A 20,518-nucleotide genomic window follows, 5' to 3' on the forward strand; every position below is an offset into this window, starting at 1 on the left:
GCGGGAGGATCATGAGGCCAGGAGATTGAGACCATCCCGGCTAACACAGTGAAACCCCGTCTGTACTAAAAATACAAAAAAAAAAAATTAGCCAGGCATGGTGGCAGGCCCCTGTAGTCCCAGCTACTTGGGAAGCTGAGGCAGGAGAATGGCATGAACCTGGAAAGTGGACCTTGCAGTGTGCCAACATCATGCCACTGCACTCTAGCTTGGGCGACAGAGCAAGACTCCATCTCAAAAATAATAATAATAATGATAATAAATTTTCTATAAAAATTTGTGAGATGCAGTTAAATCAATGCCTAGAGGGAAAACAATAGTTACAATGCTCATTAGAAAAAAAAGTATTTTATTTCAGTGATCTAAGCTTCCATCTCAAGAAGCTAGAGGCCTTGTAAAGTAGCTCACGTCTGTAATCCTAGCACTTAGGGAGGCCAAGACAGGAGGATTACTTGAGGCCAGGAGTTCAAGACCAACCTGGGCAACAAAGGGAGACCTTGTCTGTCAAAAAAAAAATTTTTTTTAATTAGCTGGGCCTGATAGCACATAAAATCTGTAGTCCCAGCCACTCAGGAGGCTGAGGTGGGAGAATCACTTGAGCCTGGGAGGTGGAGGTTACAGTGATCAGTGATCATACCACTGCACTCCAACTTGTATGACAGAGCGAGCTCCTGTCTCAAAAAAAAACAAGCTAGAAAAAAGTAGAAGATTACACTCAAGAAATTAGAAACAGGGGAATAAAATCAGAGCAAAAAAATTTCAAAACAATCAAAGACAAATATAAATAGGGGAAAAAAATCAACAAATCCAACAGTTTGTTCTCAGAAAAGATTAATAAAATTTTATAAAATTCTAGCAGGACTGGTAAAGAAAGAAAATACAAATTATCAATGTTAGAGAAGAAAAATGAGACATAACTATAGATCTCCACTAACATTTAAAAGGATACAAGATTATTCTGTATAACTGGATATTAACAACTTAGAAGAAATGGATAAAATTCTTGAAAAACACAACTTTCCTAAACTGATACAAAAACAAAAAGTGAATAATCCTATATCTGTTTTTTAAAATTGAATCCATAATTTAAAACCTTCCTACAAAAACATCTTCAAAGTCAGGTGGCTTTACTGGTAAATTCTACTAGCATTTAATGAAAAATTAAGCTATTCATATATAAACTCTTTCAAAGACAAGAACAAAAAGGAACAATTCCCAGCTTGTTTTATGAACTCGTATGACTCTGGTACCAAAACCTGACAAGGACATTGTAAGAAAATAAATCTTCAAACCAATATTCCTCATAAACAAAGACACAAATAATCCTCATCAAAATATTAACAAGTCAAACCCAATAATATATTAACAGGTATATTAAACAATGACCAAGTGGAGTTTATCCCAAGAATGCAAGGTTGGTATAATTTTTGTAAATCAATGAAATTAATCACATTAAGAGAATGAAGGGAAAAACATGTGGTTATCTCAATAAACACATAAAAGTATATAATAAAATTCAGCATCTTTTGTGATTAAAAAAAACTCTTAACAAACTTGAAATAAAAAAAAAACTTCTTCAACCTAAATAAATAGTTATCTGTGAAAACCTGCAGCTAACATTATACTTAATGATGAAAGACTGAATGCTTTGCCCTTAAAATCAGGAACAATGCAAGAATATCTGCTCTCATCACTTCTATTTATCATTGTACTAGAAGTTTCACTCAGTACATAAGGCAATCAAAATAAATAAATGCCATTCAGATGGTAAAGGAAGACAGTTTTAGCCCTTATTCACAGATGACATGAATCTAAATATAGAAATCGTAAGGTAGTCACAACCTCTTAGAACCAATAACTAAATTCTGCCGGATCACAAACTACAAGGTCAATGTTTTAAAAAGCAATTGTTTTTCTACATGCAACCTACAAAGAGTTGGAAATGACATTATTAAATATCATTGTCATACACATCAAATACCTAGATGTGTAAGGGTTCTACACTGAAATTTTAAAAATATTGCTAGGAAAAATAAAGAATAAAAAGACAGATCATGTTCACGTTTTAGAAGATTTAATATTGTCGAGATGATAGTTGCTCCCATATTGATCAAATTATTCAATGTAATTGAAATGAAAATCCCAGCAAGAATTTTGTGGGAACTGACAAGCTGAATCTCAAGTATATATGGAAAACAAAGGGTCTAAAATAGCCCAAGATAATGTCAGAAAAAAAACCATGCTGAAGGATTTACATTATCATATTTCAAGACTTGATATCAAGCCATACTAATTAAGAGAGTGTGACATTAGTGTTAGGATACATAGATATATGGAATAAAAATGATTCCATAACTAGACCAACACATATTGGTTACTTGATTTATGATGAAGATCCATGCAATTCTGTAGGGAGATAGTCTTTTCAAAAGAAGGTACTGAAGCAATTGAGTATCAACAGAGAAAAAACATACATATTTTTGGCCCTTATCTAATACCATATACAAAATTTAATTGAGATAATTCATAGATCATAGATTTCAATGTAAAAGATAAAAGAACAAAACTTCTAGAAGGCCAGGCATGGTGGTTCAAGCCTATAATCCCAGCACTTTGGGAGGCCGAGGAGGGAGGATCATCTGCACCCAAGAGTTCAACACCAGCCTGAGCAACCTAGTGAGACTCCATCTCTACAAAAAATTTTAGGGAGGCCGAGACGGGTGGATCACGAGGTCAGGAGATCGAGACCATCCTGGCTAACACGGTGAAACCCCGTCTCTACTAAAAAATACAAAAAACTAGCTGGGCGATGTGGCGGGTGCCTGTAGTCCCAGCGACTCAGGAGGCTGAGGCAGGAGAATGGCGTGAACCCGGGAGGCGGAGCTTGCAGTGAGCTGAGATCCGGCCACTGCACTCCAGCCTGGGCGACAGAGCGAGACTCCATCTCAAAAAAAAAAAAAAAAAAAAAAAAAAAAAAATTTAAATTTATCTGGGCATAGTGGCTTAGATCTTTAGTCCCATCTACTCAGGAGGTAAGGCAGAAAGATTACTTAAGCCCAGGAGCTCAAGGCTGCATTGAGCTATGATAGCACCACTGCACTCCAGCCTGGGTGACAGAGAAAAACTATGTCTAAAAAAAAAGAAACAAACAAAAAACTTTTAGAAGAAAACGTAGAAGACTATCTTCACCATCTTAGGATAAGAAAAGATTTCTTAAATATGAATCAAAAGCACTAACCATAAAAAAAGATTGTTAAATTGGACATCATCAAATTTAAAATGCCTAGATATCAAAAGATACCACTAGGAAAGCAAAAAGGCAACAAATGATTTTTATCCAAAATATATAAAGAACTCCTACAGACCAATAAGAGACAAAACAATTTCAAAATGGGCAAAATCAGACCCTTTATAAGAAGATAGCCAAATAACCAATAAGTATATGAAAAGGTGCTAACTTTATCAAGGAAATGCAAATCAAGGAAATGCAAATGAAACTAAAATGAGATACCTTTACACACTCACTAGAATGGCTACAATTTTTAAAGATTAATAATTTATCCAGTTGGCCAGGATATGGAGCAAGTGAAACTATTGATAGACATAGAAAATGGTACAATGGCCTTGGAAAACTGCTTTGCAGTTTCTACTAAAGCTAAACATATGCTTACTCTATAACCAGAAACTTGTCTTAAAAATGCATACCCAAAATAAATGAGTACTTATGTCCAAAATGATTATACAAGAATGTTCTTGGCAGGTTTATTCATAATAGATTTAAACTGGAAATGATACTAATGCCCAAAAGCAGGAGAAGGTATCAGTTGCAGTATATTCTTCACTGCAATAAAAAGAATGAACTACTGTTACATATAACATGAGTGAATTTCCCAGATATTATGTCGCATGAAAGAAGCCAAGCATAAAGAATATATACTGAATGATTCCATTTACATGAAGTTCAGGAAACAACTCTATGAAGATAGAAATCAGGATGGCAGTTACTGCTGGGGACAGGTATAACCTGGGAAGGATCACGAGTAACTTTTGGGTTTTATAAATGTTTTCTAGCTTAATCTGAGTGTTGGTTACATAAGTGTATGGGTGGATGAAAAACTCAATTAGTGCACTTGACATACTTTATTATGTCATGCCTCAATAAAAAAACTACTTAGCATTAACACTTGTATTTTAATCAAACATAGACCTAAATGTGAAAGACAAAATAGTAAAACTTCTAGAAGAAAACACTGAGACTATCTTCATGATCTTGGGATAAGTGAAGATTTTTAAATATGACTCAAAAATACTAACCATAAAAAATTACAAGAGATTGCAATAAAGAATACCAGAGAGTCTATTAGTCTATCACCTTAACACATTTATCTACAGTTTATCCTGTGATTTTTTGAGGGTCCCAGCCTTGTACAGAAAGAGAAGATCAGTTCCAATCCCCTCCATCACAAGGCCTCAGGGCCTTCTCTCAGTCTTCATGTGAATGCTAAAACCCCAAGTCCTTAAGTCAACAACTCCCACAAACAGATCGCTAATTTTTTCTCCCTCCCCAATTCGGGTCATCAGCCTTACCTAATGTCTGATGCTAGGGGAAGGGAAATGTTCAACAAGCATTCTTCCTCATCTTTGCCTAAACCTTTTTTTTTTTTTTTTTTTTTTTTTTTTTTAAGATGGAGTTTCGCTCTTGTTTCCCAGGCTGGAGAGTAGTGGCATGATCTCGGCCTACTACAACCTCCACCTCCCGGATTCAAGCTATTCTCCTGCCTCACCCTGGAATACAGCAGCTGGGATTACAGGCACATGCCACCAAGCCAGGCTAATTTTTTTATTTTTAGTAGAGACAGGGTTTCACCATGTTGACCAGGCTGTCTCGAACTCCTGACCTCAGGTGATCCACCCACCTTGGCCTCCCAAAGTTCTGGAATTACACTTTGGGAGGCCAAGGTGGAGCCACCACGCCCATCTTTGCCTAAATCTATATATTTGAGCTTAAGCCAAAAAAGAAGTGACATCTTTATTCTCTAGCTCTTTTATGACACTTCTCTCCACCCCCACCCACTGGGTTATCCTGTCCCATGGTCTTCCAACTCGAATAGGAAATATTAACAGCTGCAGGGAAAATGTCAGTTAACCACATTGTACCACATTTTATTCCAGTACATTTGAGAAGCAAAACTGGTAATATTCAGTGTTTAACTAAAGTGGGAAAAGAAGTCCAGGCTTTTGGTACATATGCTTCTTCATGTGATCTTTTTCATAGTTTCTCCTGGCAGTCAGCTATTCTTTCCTGACAGAATAATGAACCCCTGCCCATGACAGTGGAAAACAAATAGGAATGAATTCTACGACCACTGTGATAATTGACAACTGTGGGAAAACAGTGAAGCAGCATCGTTGTCAGGGGTAGATACCTGAGGTTCGTTGTCTTACACCAAGGGAATCAAGGATGCTGACTCCTAAGAAGTGAGTTTAAGACCAGAGGTTTAATAGGCGAAGGAAGAAAAGGGAAGGAAGAAAAAGAAAAGAGAACTCCTGCAGAGTAGAGTATCGGGGGAACCCGCCCCCAATAGTTAATGGGTTCTTTTCTATTTCCCTAAGTGTCAGCTGGTTTGAGAAATAGAGGGAAAGAGTACAAAAGAGAGAAATTTTTAAAGCTGGGTGTCCATCACATGCCAGCAGGTTCTGTGATGCTCCCTGAGCCATAAAACCAGCAAGTTTTTATTAGTGATTTTCAAAAGGGGAGGGAGTGTACGAATAGGGTGTGGGTCACAGAGCTCACATGCTTCACCAGGTAATAAAATATCACAAAGCAATTGGAGGCAGGATAAGATCACAGGACCACAGGATGGGGTGAAATTAAAATTGCCAATGAAGTTTCGGGCATGCATTGTCATTGATAACATCTTATCAGGAGACAGGGTTTGAGAGCAGACAACCTGTCTGACCAAAATTTATTAGGTGGGAATTTCCTTGTCCTAATAAGCCTGGGAGTGCTACAGGAGACCAGGACTTATTTCATCCCTTTGGCTTCGACCATAAAAGACCTATGGTCCTGAGGGTAGGTCTATGAATGGACATTATCTTTCTCAGGGATGTTCCTTGCTGAGAAAAAGAATTCAGCAATATTTCTCCTATTTGCTTTTGAAAGAAGAGAAATATGACTCTGTTCTGTCTGGCTCACTGGCAGTCAGAGTTTAAAGTTATCTCCCTTGTTCCCTGAACATTGCTGTTATCCTATTCTTTTTTCAAGATGCCTAGGTTTCATATTATTCAAACACACATGCTCTACAAACAATTTGTGCAGTTAACGCAATCATCACAGGGTCCTGAGGCAACATACATCCTCCTCAGCTTACGAAGATGACAGGATTAATAGATTAAAGTAAAGACAGGCATAGGAAATCACAAGGGTATTGACTGGGGAAGTGATAAGTATCCATGAAATCTTCACAATTTATGTTCAGAGATTTCAGTAAAGACAGGCATAAGAAATTATAAAAGTATTTATTTGGGGAACTAATAAATGTCCATGAAATCTTCATAGTTTATGTTCTTCTGCTGTGGCTTCAGCTGATCCTTCCATTCAGGGTCCCTGACTTCCCGCAACAGTAGAGTAAGAGGGGTGCCCAAGTGGATCTTCTGGTTTTGTAAAGAAATGCACTGGGTTTTATAGACATGCTTAAGGAGGTGGTGTGTGATTTACATAGGGCCCAAAGATTGGTTGGACCAGAAGTTCTATTTGCATAGCACGGGAAGAAGCTGGCTACACCACCCTAATCTTTCATTTTGTAGGTGGGGTCTCTACCTGGCCGGAGCCATGTTATTTGTTCCTTATTGTACACGTGGTTGGCAAAGAAAAGGGAGGAGGCTCACGCCTGTAATCCCAGCACTTTGGGAGGCCAAGGCAGGTGAATCACAAGGTCAGGAGTTCGAGACCAGTCTGGCCAATATGGTGAAACCCCGTCTCTACTTAAAATACAAAAATTAGCCAGGTGTGGTGGCGGTTGCCTGTAATCCCAGCTACTTGGGAGGCTGAAGCAGCAGAACCGCTTAAGCCCAGAAGGTGGTGGTTGTAGTGAGTTGAGATCACACCACTGCACTCCAGCCTGGCGACAGAGTGAGACTCTGTTTTAAAAAAATAAAAAATCATAGCTAACTGCTGCCTCAAACTCCTGGGCTTGAGTCACCTACTAGCCTCCCCAGAGTGTTGGGATTACAGGCAAGAGCCACGGTGCCTGGCCTTCTATGGTATCTTTTGATGAAGAGAGGATTTTAATTTTAATGTTGCAGAATGTTTGGATATTTTCTTCTAGTTGCTTTTCATATCTTGAATAAGAACACCTTCCTTACCATGAAGTCATGAAAATAGTCTCCAAGGCCAGGTGTGGTGGCTCACGCCTGTAATCTCAGCACTTTGGGAGGCTGAGGCAGGCGGATCACCTGAGGCGAGGAGTTCAAGACCAGCCTGGCCAACATGTTGAAACCCTGTCTCTACCAAAGATACAAAACTTAGCGAGTTGTGGTGGCCGGTGCCTGTAATCCCAGCTACTCAGAAGGCTGAGGCAGGAGAATCTCTTGAACCTGGGAGGTAGAGTTTGCAATGAGCTGAGACTGCACTGCTGCACTCCAGCCTGGATGACAAGAGCAAAACTCCATCCCAGGAAGAAAAAAAAAAAACAGAAAATTGTCTATTGTCTACTATACTACCTTCTAAAACATTTCATTTTACCTGTCACATAGGTCTTTAGCCCACCTAGAATTATTTTGATGAATAGAATAAGGAAGTGGTCTCATTTCTTTCTCTCTCTATCATCTCTATCTCCATCTCTATATCTCAGAGTTTGCTGATTTGTCCTAGCCTCATTTATTGTCAAGTTCATCCTTTCCCCACTGACACATCACGCAACCTCAAACATACACCCAGTGTTGACACATGTGGGTGTCTTTTTCTGGACTCTCCATTATGTTCCATTGTCTATTTGTCTGTTCCTGCTTCCTTTACCACACTCACATAATTACACATAGTAGCACTCTGTATTAGACTTGATGTCTCATAGAGTAAGGCTTCTAACATTTTTCTTCACCTTCAAGAGTGCCTTGGCCACCTTGAGCCCTTCTCATTTTCATATAAACTTTAGAATCAGCTTAAGTTCCACAAAAGATTGGGATTATATTTATTACAAAAATCAGTTTAGGGAGAATTGTCATCTTAACCATATGGAGTCTTCCAACTTGTAGGCTTAATATACCTCTTCTGTTAAACACATTTTCTTTAATATCAGTAACATTTTATTATTTTATTTGAAGAAGTCTTATGTAGAAAGTAAAAAGTTTCCTCTTCAAAGTTTTCCTTCTTGTTAAAGAATAAATCATAAGTGATAGAAATAATAGTTTCTTTTAAAGACTTTCTCCAAGCCTCCTTGCTTTGTGCCAATAACTCTTTGTTAAGCCCTATCCTATGTAACTGTTGGACGTGCTCACAGACACATTCCAGCTCACAGCCTATGCCCCTTCCTTATCTGGAAATGTTATTGCTTCCTTAAACCTTTCGTAAGCAACTTCTTTGTTCTTCCCTGCACTTAACTATTTAGGAAAGTTTTAGGTTATTAGTAAATCGGGTATCAGTTTAACATTGTGAGGTCCCACTACAGTCAATGGATGCAGGACACAGAAGTAAGCATGACTCAAATGCGTAAGGGATAAATATGTCTGCTTTTCCTTTGTTCAAGGGTGCTTTTGCCATAGTTCCATCTGCGACTGAGCGCCCTTTCTGCAGAAAGTAAAGATGGCCTTGCTGAGGGATCTTTTGTCTCTGTGCTGACTTTTCTTCATGGCACCAATTATCTCTTTCTAACAATTTTGGCTGTTATGCCCAGACTGTTTGTTCCCCAAAGAAGACCACCAGAGTCCAGAGTCAAAGCCAAGCGGCAAGGATCTTTACTACAAGTTCGAACCTGGTCCCTCCTTTACACAGTATACAAGAGGGCCCCGAACAATGCGAGCGTTTGCTTTTTATAGCCCGAAAGTTGCAGGGGAACAAAGAAATTCTTTTGGCTCCTGCGCTTTCAGTAACCTTGAACGGCTGTCCCCTTATCGGAGACTTTCCAGGTGGTGTTTGTACTGGGCTCAGGGAGTTTGAGAGATATATGGTGGTGGGATGGGAGGATGGGATGTGTTTGTGCTAGGCTCAGGGAGTTTTGAGCCCGGGGGCTGAGGAATGTGCCCAGCTCCTTTCATGGCATTTCTAACAATTTTGGTGGCAACTGTATGGGGATACATTCTCCTTCAGGGCATCTCTAGTCCTCTCTCATGAGGCCCCACGCTGCCTCTTGTGGTGGCCTCAGGGATAAGGGGCTGAGACCCACCCAGTGTGATGAATAAGCCCAGACTCTCAGCAACACGGAAAGAAACTGGCCAGCAACCTGGGGTAAAGGATCCTCATATACCACGGTGACGACTCTGCACTCAGACCAACGAAAAAGAAGCCACGAGAGTCGATAAAGTACTTCCTTGGTGGTGAAATTCCACAGGGCTGAATGTGTATGTGTGTGAATGATCACAGACGACCCTGCTTGCCGTGTTGTTTGTGTGACAAGTCCTGCTGCTGGATGGAGTGAGTGGGTCCTCTCCGCGGTCCCCTAGCTACCTCATATGGCTTAGGGTGGATCCTGCTGTGGGATTTATACCGGAATGCCAACACTAAGAGGGGCCTAATTCTCCCTTGGGGAAGCGGCCAGAGAGGACAACATGAGTGGGAAGTGTGCAAGAGACCTTCTGAGGGGGAAAGGGAGGAAACAGGTCAACCTCCCAGGGCAGGCAAGGCAAGACATCCCTGGTTTGAGGGGTTGAGCTTTCCGCTAATTTCAGGAGACTGAATCTTACCGGGTACCCACCAAGGGAAACGTTTCCAGTAAAATGAGTAAAATGAGGACAGGGAGTAAAGCTGACTCAGGGAGAGGTGAAGGTGATCAGATTCCTTCTGGTAGTCCTTTAGGGCATATGTTAAAATATTAGAAGGATAATGAAAGGCCCAAACACAAGAAAAAAAAGCTGCTATTCCAGCTTTACCCTCCTTAAGCAGCCATTCCACCTTGTTGTCAGTGTAAACAAGGGCATAGCCTTGGTAATACCCTAATCAAAAATCCTTAACCCAGTAACCTGTGGATGGCCCAAATGCATTCAATCTGTAGCGGCAACTGCTTTGTTGTAGGAAAGTAGAAAAATAACTTTTAGAGGAAACCTGTTTGTGAGCACACCTCGCCAGGTCAGAACTACCCTGTCAAAAAAAAAAAAAAAAGCAAAAAGGTAGCATGACTGACTCAAGAACCTTAAAGTATGGGGCTGTTCTCTTAGAAAAAGATGATTTAACATTAACCACTAATAATTCCCTTAACCCAGCAGGTTTTCTAAGAGGGGAAGATGGGGAGGCATCTAAATCTTAATTAATTACCATACAAAGGTCCGACCAGACCTAGAAGGAGCTTCAGGACAGGACAATAGATGGTTCCTCCTGGGTGATTGAGGGAAAAAGACAATGGGTACTCAGTAAGTAATAGGGAAACTCTTCTAGAAGTAGAGTTAGGAAAATTGCCTAATAGTTGGTGAGTTGTTTGCACTTAGCCAAGCCTTAAAATACTTACAGAATTCAGGAAGGAGTCACCTATACCAATTCTAAGTTAAATTTGGACTAAACAAGGTCTTATTAATAGCAAAGGATAATTGAAATCACAAACTTACAAGGTTTTCAACAAAAGTAAAGTTTCCTAAAAGTTAAAAGTGTCACATGCATTTTATCCTAACTTCTAATCCTGTGGCCTTAGGCAGTGTAGTCCACAGACATGAAGGAATTTCGCTTTGGAAAAGAATGGTTATCATCTTAGAGATTTGTTTTAAAGGTTTAAGCAAGCTTTGAAACATTAATTGTAAAGGAAATTCTGTGTGTAAACATTGGCTAAAGTTAAAGGGGTCTCACCCAGTTTTTCTGTGAACTGGACATTAAAAGCACAACAGGTTTTTCTTAAAGCACTAACCTGCTCTTTAACAACAATTCTAAAAGGTTAAAAAGAGTCTATAAAAATCTTACTTTATGGTCAGACATTAAAATTGGATAAATATGTCTACAAGGCTTTGTTAAAATTAAGTGTAACATTAATAACACTAATGTAAAGGTAAAATTCAGTTTATTTGGTATAAAATCATACAGGAAGCATTGTCAAATATAAAATGGTGTTTGGCTTTCTTTGGTCTAAAAAACTAATAAAAATAGGTGCTAAAGAAATTTCTCAGCAAGAAGGCACTAAAGGACTATAAAGTCCACTGCTGATGTCCCCATATTTAAAACAAAAGATCAATTTCTTGGAAATTATATACTTGGTTTACCTTCAACCTTCTCTTCCCTTAAAACAAAAGGTCTTTTAGCACAGGCACCGCCCTTGGAGTTTCCAGCACCACCCTGGGGATCACTTCCTCATCAAAACGTAGAAAGAAGGGAAAATCAAGCAAGCCTGGGAAGGACCCTACCTTGTGCTGCTAAACACCAAGACTGCCGTTCCTACAGCAGAAAGGGGATGGACACATCACACCCAAGTCAAGCAAACGCCATTATCATAAGAATCATGGGCCATTGTTCCTGGATCAAGCCCTACCAAATAAAAGCTAAGAAAAGCTTAGTCTATCTATTCCTTTCCTAACCCAGTTGCTACATCCATTACTACTCCTACCACTAGCAACTCTAACCCCACTTTAGAGCATTTCTGCGTTCTAGGAGCAGAGGTCACTGGAAAGGATCCTATAGGCTTCTTTAAGATGCGCTTTGTTCTCCCTCCTTCACCTCCTACAACTGCCCCTTTCCCAAACCTATGAAATCAAACTATGCCTTGCCTCATGCCAGATGACAAAAGTAAGGTCTCAGCAGTAGAAATAGGAGACCTAAGGTAAACCATAGCCATTGAAACAGGGTATAAAGATGTAAATGCCTGGTTAAAATGGATTAAATATTCCTTTCACACTTCAAACAAAAGCAACTGTTAGGCTTGTGTGCACGGTAGGCCAAAGGCCCAGGTTGTTCCCTTTCCACTGGGGTGGTCCTCAAATCAAGCGGACATGGAGTGCATGGTAGCTCTTTTTCAAGATTCCACTGCCTGGAATAACAAATTGTACCAAGCTCTTTCCCTGCTATTTCCTGAAGCGCAACACCCTGTGGGTCAGCCCCTGAGGGCCATCCAGTCTCCATCTTCCAAAACCAACTTTACCTTGTGTCTCTAATGACAAGAGGAAAATTTTGGCATTCCTTGGAGACTTAACAGGATGCAGTGAAGTCAGGCACTTCCAAGAGCTGATCCATCAGTCTGCCCTTACTCATTGCTGAGCGGATGTATGGTGGTATTATAGAGGACCTTTACTGGATACTCTGCCAAATAATTAGAGCAGTACTTACACTTTAGTTCAATTGGCTATCCCTTTTACCTTGACATTTCATCAACAGAAAAAGAAAAAAACTGTAGCCTCGATTCTTACCTCTTTAACAACCATAATAAGTGTACTCTACTCCTTCATCTTAGGTATTATGTTGTACCACACATCCAGGAGTTAATCAAAACAACTAAGCCAACACATGTTAATCAAGTTTGAAGAGGACAATTAAAAGAGGAGGGATTGTAGAAAGTAAAAATTTCCTCTTTAAAGATTTCCTTCTTGTTAAAGAATAAATTATAAGTGTTAGAAATAATAGTTTCTTTTAAAGACTTTCTTCAAGCCTCCTTGCTTTGTGCTAATAACTCTTCGTTAAGTCCTATCCTATGTAACTGTTGGACGTGCTCACAGGCAGGTTCCAGCTCACAGCCTATGCCCCTTCTTATTTGGAAACGTTATTGCTTCCTTACACCTTTCGTAAGCAACTTCTTTGTTCTTCCCTGCATTTATCTATTCAGAAAAGTTTCAGGTTATTAGCAAATCAGGTATCAATTTAAGATTGTGAGGTTCCAGCCTGACCAACATGGAGAAACCCATCTCTACTAAAAATACACAATTAGCCAGGCATCGTGGCACATGCCTGTAATCCCAGTTACTAGGGAGGCTGAGGCAGGAGAATTGCTTGAACCTGGGAGGCGGAGGTTGCGGTGAGCGGAGATCGTGCCATTGCACTCCAGCCTGGACAACAAGAGCCAAACTCTGTCCTAAAAAAAAAAAAAAGATTGTGAGGTCCCACTCCAGCCAATGGATGCAGGACACAGCAGTAAGGATAACCCAAATGCGTAAGGGATAAATATTTATGTCTCATTTTCTTTTGTTCAAGGGTGCTCTCGCCATGGTTCCATCTGCGACTGAACGCCCTTTCTGCAGAAAGTAAAGATGGCCTTGCTGAGGGATCTTTTGTCTCTGTGCCGACTTTTCTTTGCCGCACCAATGATCTATTTCTAACAATTTTGGTATTTCTAACATCTTTTATATCCTTATTAGATTTACTCCTAGACATATATTTTATGCCATTGTGAATTGTATCTTTGAAACATACAATATATTGTTTGTTGCTGAGAAATAAAAATGTACAATTTCCTGTTTGTTGCTGGGAAATAGAAATCATATTTATGAACAGATTTTTATCTCCAGCAACCTCCCCAAACTCTCCTGCTAGTTCTGATACCTTATCTGTGCATGCCATTGGAGTTTCTATTATTGGAGTTTCATATAATCGTCAAATAATGACAGTGTTATTTCTTACTTAGTAGTCCTTATATGTTTTCTTTCTTTTTCTGATTTATTGAGATGGCTTGTGACCTAAAGCACTGACTCTAAGGGTGATTGAATTTAGATTCATATTTTGAAGGTAGAGCCAACAGGATTTGCTGACTGACTGTATTTAGACTATGACAGAAAGGAATCAAGGCTGAGTTCAACGTTTTTCCCCTGAGCAACTGGAAAAATGGCTTTGCCATTTACTGCAGGCAAGACCAGTAGTTTGTTGAACATGTAGTGCAGTTAATTAAATGAAGAAAAAAATGCTCACTGATATTTATTAGCAATGATCTTTCTAACAGATGTTAGCCTGGTATTCCACTTTCGAACTAACTCACTCCAGTCAGGATTTACATTCACAAATACTCCCGGGAGGGTGTAGCTTATGGCTTTCTGTTCAGCCACTGCCATCTACAGGGGGCTTCTCTGAATATAAACTGTGCATGCTGATTATAATCTAAAAAATATCCAGGCAGGGTGGCTCACGCCTGTAATCCCAGCACTTTGGGAGGCCGAGGCAGGCTGATCATCTGAGGTCGGGAGTTTGAGATCAGCCTGACCAACATGGAGAAACCCTGTCTCTACTGAAAATACAAAACTAGCCTGGTCTGGTGGCACGTGCCTGTAATCCCAGCTACTCGGGAGGCTGAGGCAGGAGAATAGCTTGAACCCGGGAGGCAGAGATCGCGGTGAGCCAAGATCGTGCCATTGCACTCCAGCCCGGGCAACAAGAGTGAAACTCCATCTCAAAAAAAAAAAAAAAAAAAAAAAATTCAAAAAAATATATGGGATAATTTTCCCCTCCAGCCTCCTCAACCTTTCCTGTTTCCACACACACACACACACACACACACACACACACACACACACACACACACACACACACACACACACTCTCCTACCTTGTTTTCAATCCTCCCCCAGGTCAGACAACTGTAAGAGAAACTCCTACCTAGGAAACTGAGTCCCTGCAATGCACTTACAAGTAGCTTCTCTGAAAAGAAAGAGATCATGGAAAACCCAGCTGCATTTCCAGGGAGTTAACCTAAGAACAATAAAGAAACAGTGAAGTGGTGCCAGGTGCGGTGGCTCATGCTTGTAATCCCAGCACTTTGGGAGGCTGAGGCGGATGGATCACGAGGTCAGGAGATCGAGACCATCCTGGCTAACACAGTGAAACCCCGTCTCTACTAAAAATACAAAAAAAAAAAAAATTGGCCGGGTGTGATGGCAGGTGCCTGTAGTCCCACCTATTCAGGAGGCTAAGGCAGGAGAATGGTGTGAACCTGGGAGGCAGAGCTTGCAGTGAGCAGAGATCAGGCCACTGCACTCCAGCCTGGGCGACAGAGCTAGACTCCGTCTCAAAAAAAAAAAAAAAAAAAAAAAAAAAAAAAAAAAAAAAAGGAAAGAAACAGCGAAAGGGCGACTCCTGCAAAAGAGATCCAGGATCACTCAATAAGGCTTCATTGTCCTAACTAGAATACCAATTTGACCATCCTTTATCACCTGGCTGTCAAAGGATTGGTAAAGCCTTAGGTGTTGTTGCACAAAGAAGCAAAATTCTAAAAGCTTGCTCATTTAACAATCCAAAGTCCCACTAACCTACCCACCCTGATATTTATTCAACACACACATCGGCTATCTCATTGGAGTAAGGGTGATGAGTTGGCTACCTCTCCCCTCTTCCACTTCTCACCCACCACCCAGTCTCAAAAATGTAAGCTCCAAATAGGCAGTGACAATTGTCTTGTAAACCCCTCTGTCCTCAGTATCCAAAATGATGCCTGTCATACAGTAGGCATACAATATATCAGAATTAACATTTTAAAGGCTTTTAAATAGTTAAAAGAGCTAGATTTTCACTTATAGTAAATAAAATCAGTGTTGTTTAAAATCAGTGAGTCAATAAATAGCATTGTCACTACCTGAGATAAATGTTACAGGAAACAGCTGATGGAATTTAAAAACTTTGCTTTTAAGGATTGAAACCCTATTGGGAAGCGACTGCTGTTTTTTAAACACAGTTTTTACCACTATAATTTTTATTATTACGTGCAATTACTTGTCTACATGTTTACATTATACACATATGCAACACATTTCCAACATCCTAACACGATTATTCATTTTTGTGTGTGATCTGCCTTATCCATATATACAAACATTCATATTAATACAGTTGTTTGCAATCATAGCTATGTATTTTTACATCTGGTTTTTTTTTTTCACTTCACATACTGTTTCCTAAACAGCTTTCTGTGTTTCTACACTCGTCATAATAATTCTCAATGACTGCATGATATTCTAACATGTTAGTGTAGCACAATTTAGCTAAATAAAGTGGAACATGTAAGGTTTCCATTTTTTGCCTTGGAGATAATGCTGATAAGAGTGGCAGACACGTGGTCTCATCTGTTTTGCGTCTTTACTTCTGATTAATCATATTCTCGAAATCCATCTAAGCATCTCCATATCCAGATTAGGGACTGCGAGCGACCAGCCTGCGCCAGCACAACCGGGACCAAGGACCTCCGGGGCTGAGCGGCCACTCCGGGAGGGGCTCTGCGCGTCCCCGCCCCGCACCGCGTCACCGACGTCCCGCTAGGCTGAGACCTGCGCGCGGCGCTCCAGTGGCCGCTTTTCCGCGGACAAGCGGGCGGTGGGGGCGCCAGCAGCTCGGAAGGCGGGCACGCGGGCCATGGCTCCCTGGGCGGAGGCCGAGCTCTCGGCGCTGAACCCGCTGCGCGCGGTGTGGCTCACGCTGACCGCCGCCTTCCTGCTCACCCTACTGCTGCAGCTCCTGCCGCCTGGCCTGCTCCCGGGCTGCGCGATCTTTCAGGACCTGATACGCTATGGGAAAACGAAGTGTGGGGAGCCGCCGCGCCCCGCCGCCTGCCGCGCCTTTGATGTCCCCAAGAGGTAACCGAGCCGCGGAGGCCCAGGCGCGGAGAGTTCAGGGCGCCCCGGCTCGCGGGCAGCCGACAGGGGGCAGCAGAGGCGGGACCCGGCCTAGGAGGCCCCGGCGGGTTCCCGGGCGCAGCACGGCGCTCCCTCCGCCAGACCCGCGCCATGCCCGGGCTGCTGCGTGGCTCGGGGGAGCAGTGCCCAGGTGTCCGCGGACGCCGAGGGAGAGCGGAGCCGCTTGCACTCGGCTGGAGGAATGTGAACTGATAGCCGCACGGAGCCTTTCCCTGTGGGAAATGGCGACACATCCGAATTTAGGCCTGGTCATCCGAATTTAGGCGGCAAAATGAAGTCCGCCTTGCCCCAGATTCTCCTCTTGCCCGTCCCCTGCACTCCAGTGGCTCATACTCTAACTTGAGGTCACCGGAATCATTTGTGGAAATGAAGTCAGGCTGGCTCTTCGGCCTCGGCTTCCCCCATTTCTCTCCCCAACCCTCGCAGTGGGAACAAAGGACTGAGTCGCCCTAGCCCGCACCTAGGCAGGTGCCCCTGGGGAAGGTGATCCAAGGTGCACGTCATAGGCAGGCCCGTCCCGAAGCTCCATTTGACTTTCGAAAGATTCTGTAACCTAGTTCAGCGAAAGATTAAATCGTCAGGGTTTGAATAGAATCAGAGATTGTGAGACCTGTTATAATTTTCTTCTCCTTTTTCCACTTTGAATTCAGGACACAGCTGGAAAGAGTTGGCCAAATACTATTCGAGATGGTAGAAATAGAACAGTGCCTCTTAAGATGCATTTTAGGCCGGGCGCAGTGGCTCACGCCTATAATCCCAGCACTTCAGGAGGCCGAGGCAGGCGGATCGCTCGAGCTCAGGAGTTCGAGACCAGGCTGGGAAATATAGTGCGACTCCGTCTCTCCTGAAAATATAAAACATTGGCAGGGCGTGGTGGCGTGTGCCTGTAGTGCCAGCTACTTGGAATGAAGGCAGGAAGATCATTTGAGATCAGGCGGTAGAGACTGCAGTGAGCTATAATCATGCCACTGTACTCTAGCCTGGGTAACAGAGAAAGACCTTGTATTAAAAAAAATTTTTTTTTAAAGTTTAAAAACATCTGGGTTATCCCTTGAAACACTCATAGGCAGTGCCCCAGGTCCGCAGGCAACAAAGGGACGAGTATAACGTGGCTTCTAAAACTTGGATAATCTGTGAGTTTTGACTGTCAGAGAAAGATGTGTCAGGTGTTAACACACAGAAGGGAGAACCAGGTCATTCTGGGGCACCCTAAAGGGAAGAAGTAGAAGTACATGAAACAAACTGATCAAACCTCCTGTTTCCTAGAGGCTCTCTTTAAGCAAAAAATTACCTGTTACCCCATTTGTAATCAGGGTTAAGTCCTTTTAACTTCGCAGCAATTTATTTTCTGAGTTTTGAGAAAGGTACTAGTCTAGTGTACCTGGATTAAATGGCACCTGTAAAATCATCCCCTGAACTTGCATACACACCAGCTGTTGCAACTCAAGTCTGTTATTATATGACAGTCAAAAAAGAGACTTGGTGCCTTATCCTTATTCATTACTGTAACAATTGGTACTCTTTGGACTTCCTGTAATTTCTACTGTATTGTGAAATAATTTACACCTTTTTCTTCTTCCAGAATTCTACAGTAGAACCTCCCATAGTGTTCAAGTGCCCTTTTTTCCCTCTCTCTCTAAATTTAAACAGACGTTTCTTTTGGTACTGGAGAAGGTACAAAATATCCAGACCAGTAATGAAAGGCATTTTTATTCCAACAAAAAAAAGATAACTTGCCTCAAAACTGGCAGTGTCTCCAAAAAATTAATACACGTATTACTCTCTTTTCAAATTTTGTACCCCTGTTTATATGAAAAAGGGAGATAGACTTGGGTGGAGGTAAGAGTCTATGGCCTCTTTTTTATATGTCTCTGTATTTTCCAAAGAGTCTTCATTGACAAGATGCTTATCACTTTTATCATTTTAAAAAAATGTGTTAATGGCTAAGGAGCATGTAAGAGAGATTTTACTGGTTTATTAATAGTAACCACCATTGACTAAGTGCTTACGTATATGATTATGTGATGACTACTAAGGAGTACATGCCTTTCCTCACTTAATCCTCACAGTAGACCTGTGAGGGAGATGTTATTGTCATTATTCCCATTTACACATGTGCAAACTCAAACTTAGAAGATCGCACTTGTGCAATGATGCTAGTACTAGCAAGGGTGGTACCTGAACCCTGCCTGTTGGAATTTAAATCCCAAGCTCTTATGCTCTGGTATACTTCATGGGAAATATCTTGTACCATGTGAAGCTCAATCTGTGTGAAAGATCAAGTAGGAATGGATTTATCCCAGATGGTAGCATTTAGTAAATATCTTGGTTAATCCAAATTTAAAATCATTTGGTAACGTTAACCTTGATACTTATATTTGAATATTTTTCCTGTGCAAAATCTAGTAGTACTCTTTTTTTTTGAGATGGAGTCTCACTGTCACCCAGGCTGGAATGTAGTGGCTTGATCTTGGCTCACTGCAACCTCTGCCTCCTGGGTTCAAGCAATTCTCCTCCCTCAGCCTCCTGAGTAGCTGGGACTAGAGGTGCACACCACCATGCCCAGCTAATTTTTGTATTTTTTAGTAGAAATGGGGTTTCAACATTTTGGCCAGGCTGGTCTTGAACTCATGACCTCAAGTGATCCACCTGCCTTGGCCTCCCAAAGTGCTGGGATTACAGGCATTAGCCATTGCACCTGGCCCTCTAGCAGTACTCTTAAAAATGAAAAGAAGTTCATAATTGCTATAGTTAAAAATAGGCAGTTGTAAATCACATTTCTGCAAATAAGGTAGTATGTAGGTAATTTTGTTTGGAATTGTTTTTTTCTTTCCTAAGGAGGCAAGAATAAAACCTAAAATCGGTTCTTGGAATGTTTGTTTCCATGACTTCTGTCTGGTAGATTTTTTTTTTTTTTTAATTGAGGTGATGGTTGCTTTTTTTTGTTTTCCTTTTGGTTCCTAGAGTCTTGATTTCCCAGAAAGTCTGAATAAACAGGCAACCTCGAACATGTATCATGATGCTCTGGGTTGCATAGTGAATGTAGAAGAACTTCTTAAATTTCAAAATGATTCCAAATGGTGTCGAAGCTTTGCAATTGAATTGGGCTCTAGAGGCAAAAAGAGCTGCCCAGACTTTCCCCACTGGAATCCAGGGAGCATTAACTGGAGGTTCAGAGGATCTGTGGATAGAATTCAGGGCAAACTTGGATTGGAAGAAAGTTATGTCTTTATTTTCACTAACCTCTAGCTGAAATTTAGCATTGCCTTAATTATGAATATAATCTACAAACCACAGTAGAATTAGCAGTACCTGCAACTCTGTGATAGTTTTTTTATATTACATTAAGAATATTGATGATACCTCAAAATATTACTGTTTTCATCGCTATGAGAACACTGTAGTCTTTCACCACTAGATCTTGTTATTAGACACATTAAGAAGTATACATATTACAGGCCGGGTGCAGTGGCTTACGCCTGTAATCCCAGCACTTTGGGAGGCTGAGGCGGGTGGATCACCTGAGGTTGGGAGTTCCAGACCAGCCTGGCCGAAATGGTGAAACCCCATCTCTACTGAAAATACAAAAATTAGCCAGGCATGGTGGTGAGCACCAGTAATTCCAGCTACTCGGGAGGCTGAGGTAGGAGAATAGCTTGAACCTGGGAGGTATAGGTTGAAGTGAGCCAAGATTGCGCCACTGCACTCCAGCCTGGGCGACAAGATTAAAACTCTGTCTGAAAAAGAAAGAAAGAAATATACATATTACTATATTGCAAATTTGTTTTTT

General features: G+C 41.3%; 2 protein-coding genes across 8 annotated transcripts in view; both read left to right on the forward strand.

The window, feature by feature from the left end:
• The window catches only part of TMEM165 (transmembrane protein 165), a 777,160-nt gene that overhangs the window by 679,015 nt on the left and 77,627 nt on the right, over positions 1–20,518 (forward strand). The window lies entirely within an intron of this gene.
• The window catches only part of SRD5A3 (steroid 5 alpha-reductase 3), a 41,855-nt gene continuing 37,560 nt past the window's right edge, over positions 16,224–20,518 (forward strand). For 6 of the 7 annotated variants that reach the window (XM_050790608.1, XM_050790611.1, XM_050790612.1 and 3 more), the window contains exon 1: positions 16,372–16,668. In XM_050790608.1, the coding sequence (XP_050646565.1) occupies positions 16,602–16,668 (67 nt within the window). In that variant the 5' untranslated portion in view covers positions 16,372–16,601. Of the gene's footprint in view, positions 16,669–20,518 lie in introns of all 7 variants that reach the window. The other variant, XM_050790606.1, reaches the window with a different exon arrangement.

This window comes from Macaca thibetana, chromosome 5, assembly GCF_024542745.1.
Source record: "Macaca thibetana thibetana isolate TM-01 chromosome 5, ASM2454274v1, whole genome shotgun sequence".
Classification (NCBI taxonomy): Eukaryota; Metazoa; Chordata; class Mammalia; order Primates; family Cercopithecidae; genus Macaca; species Macaca thibetana.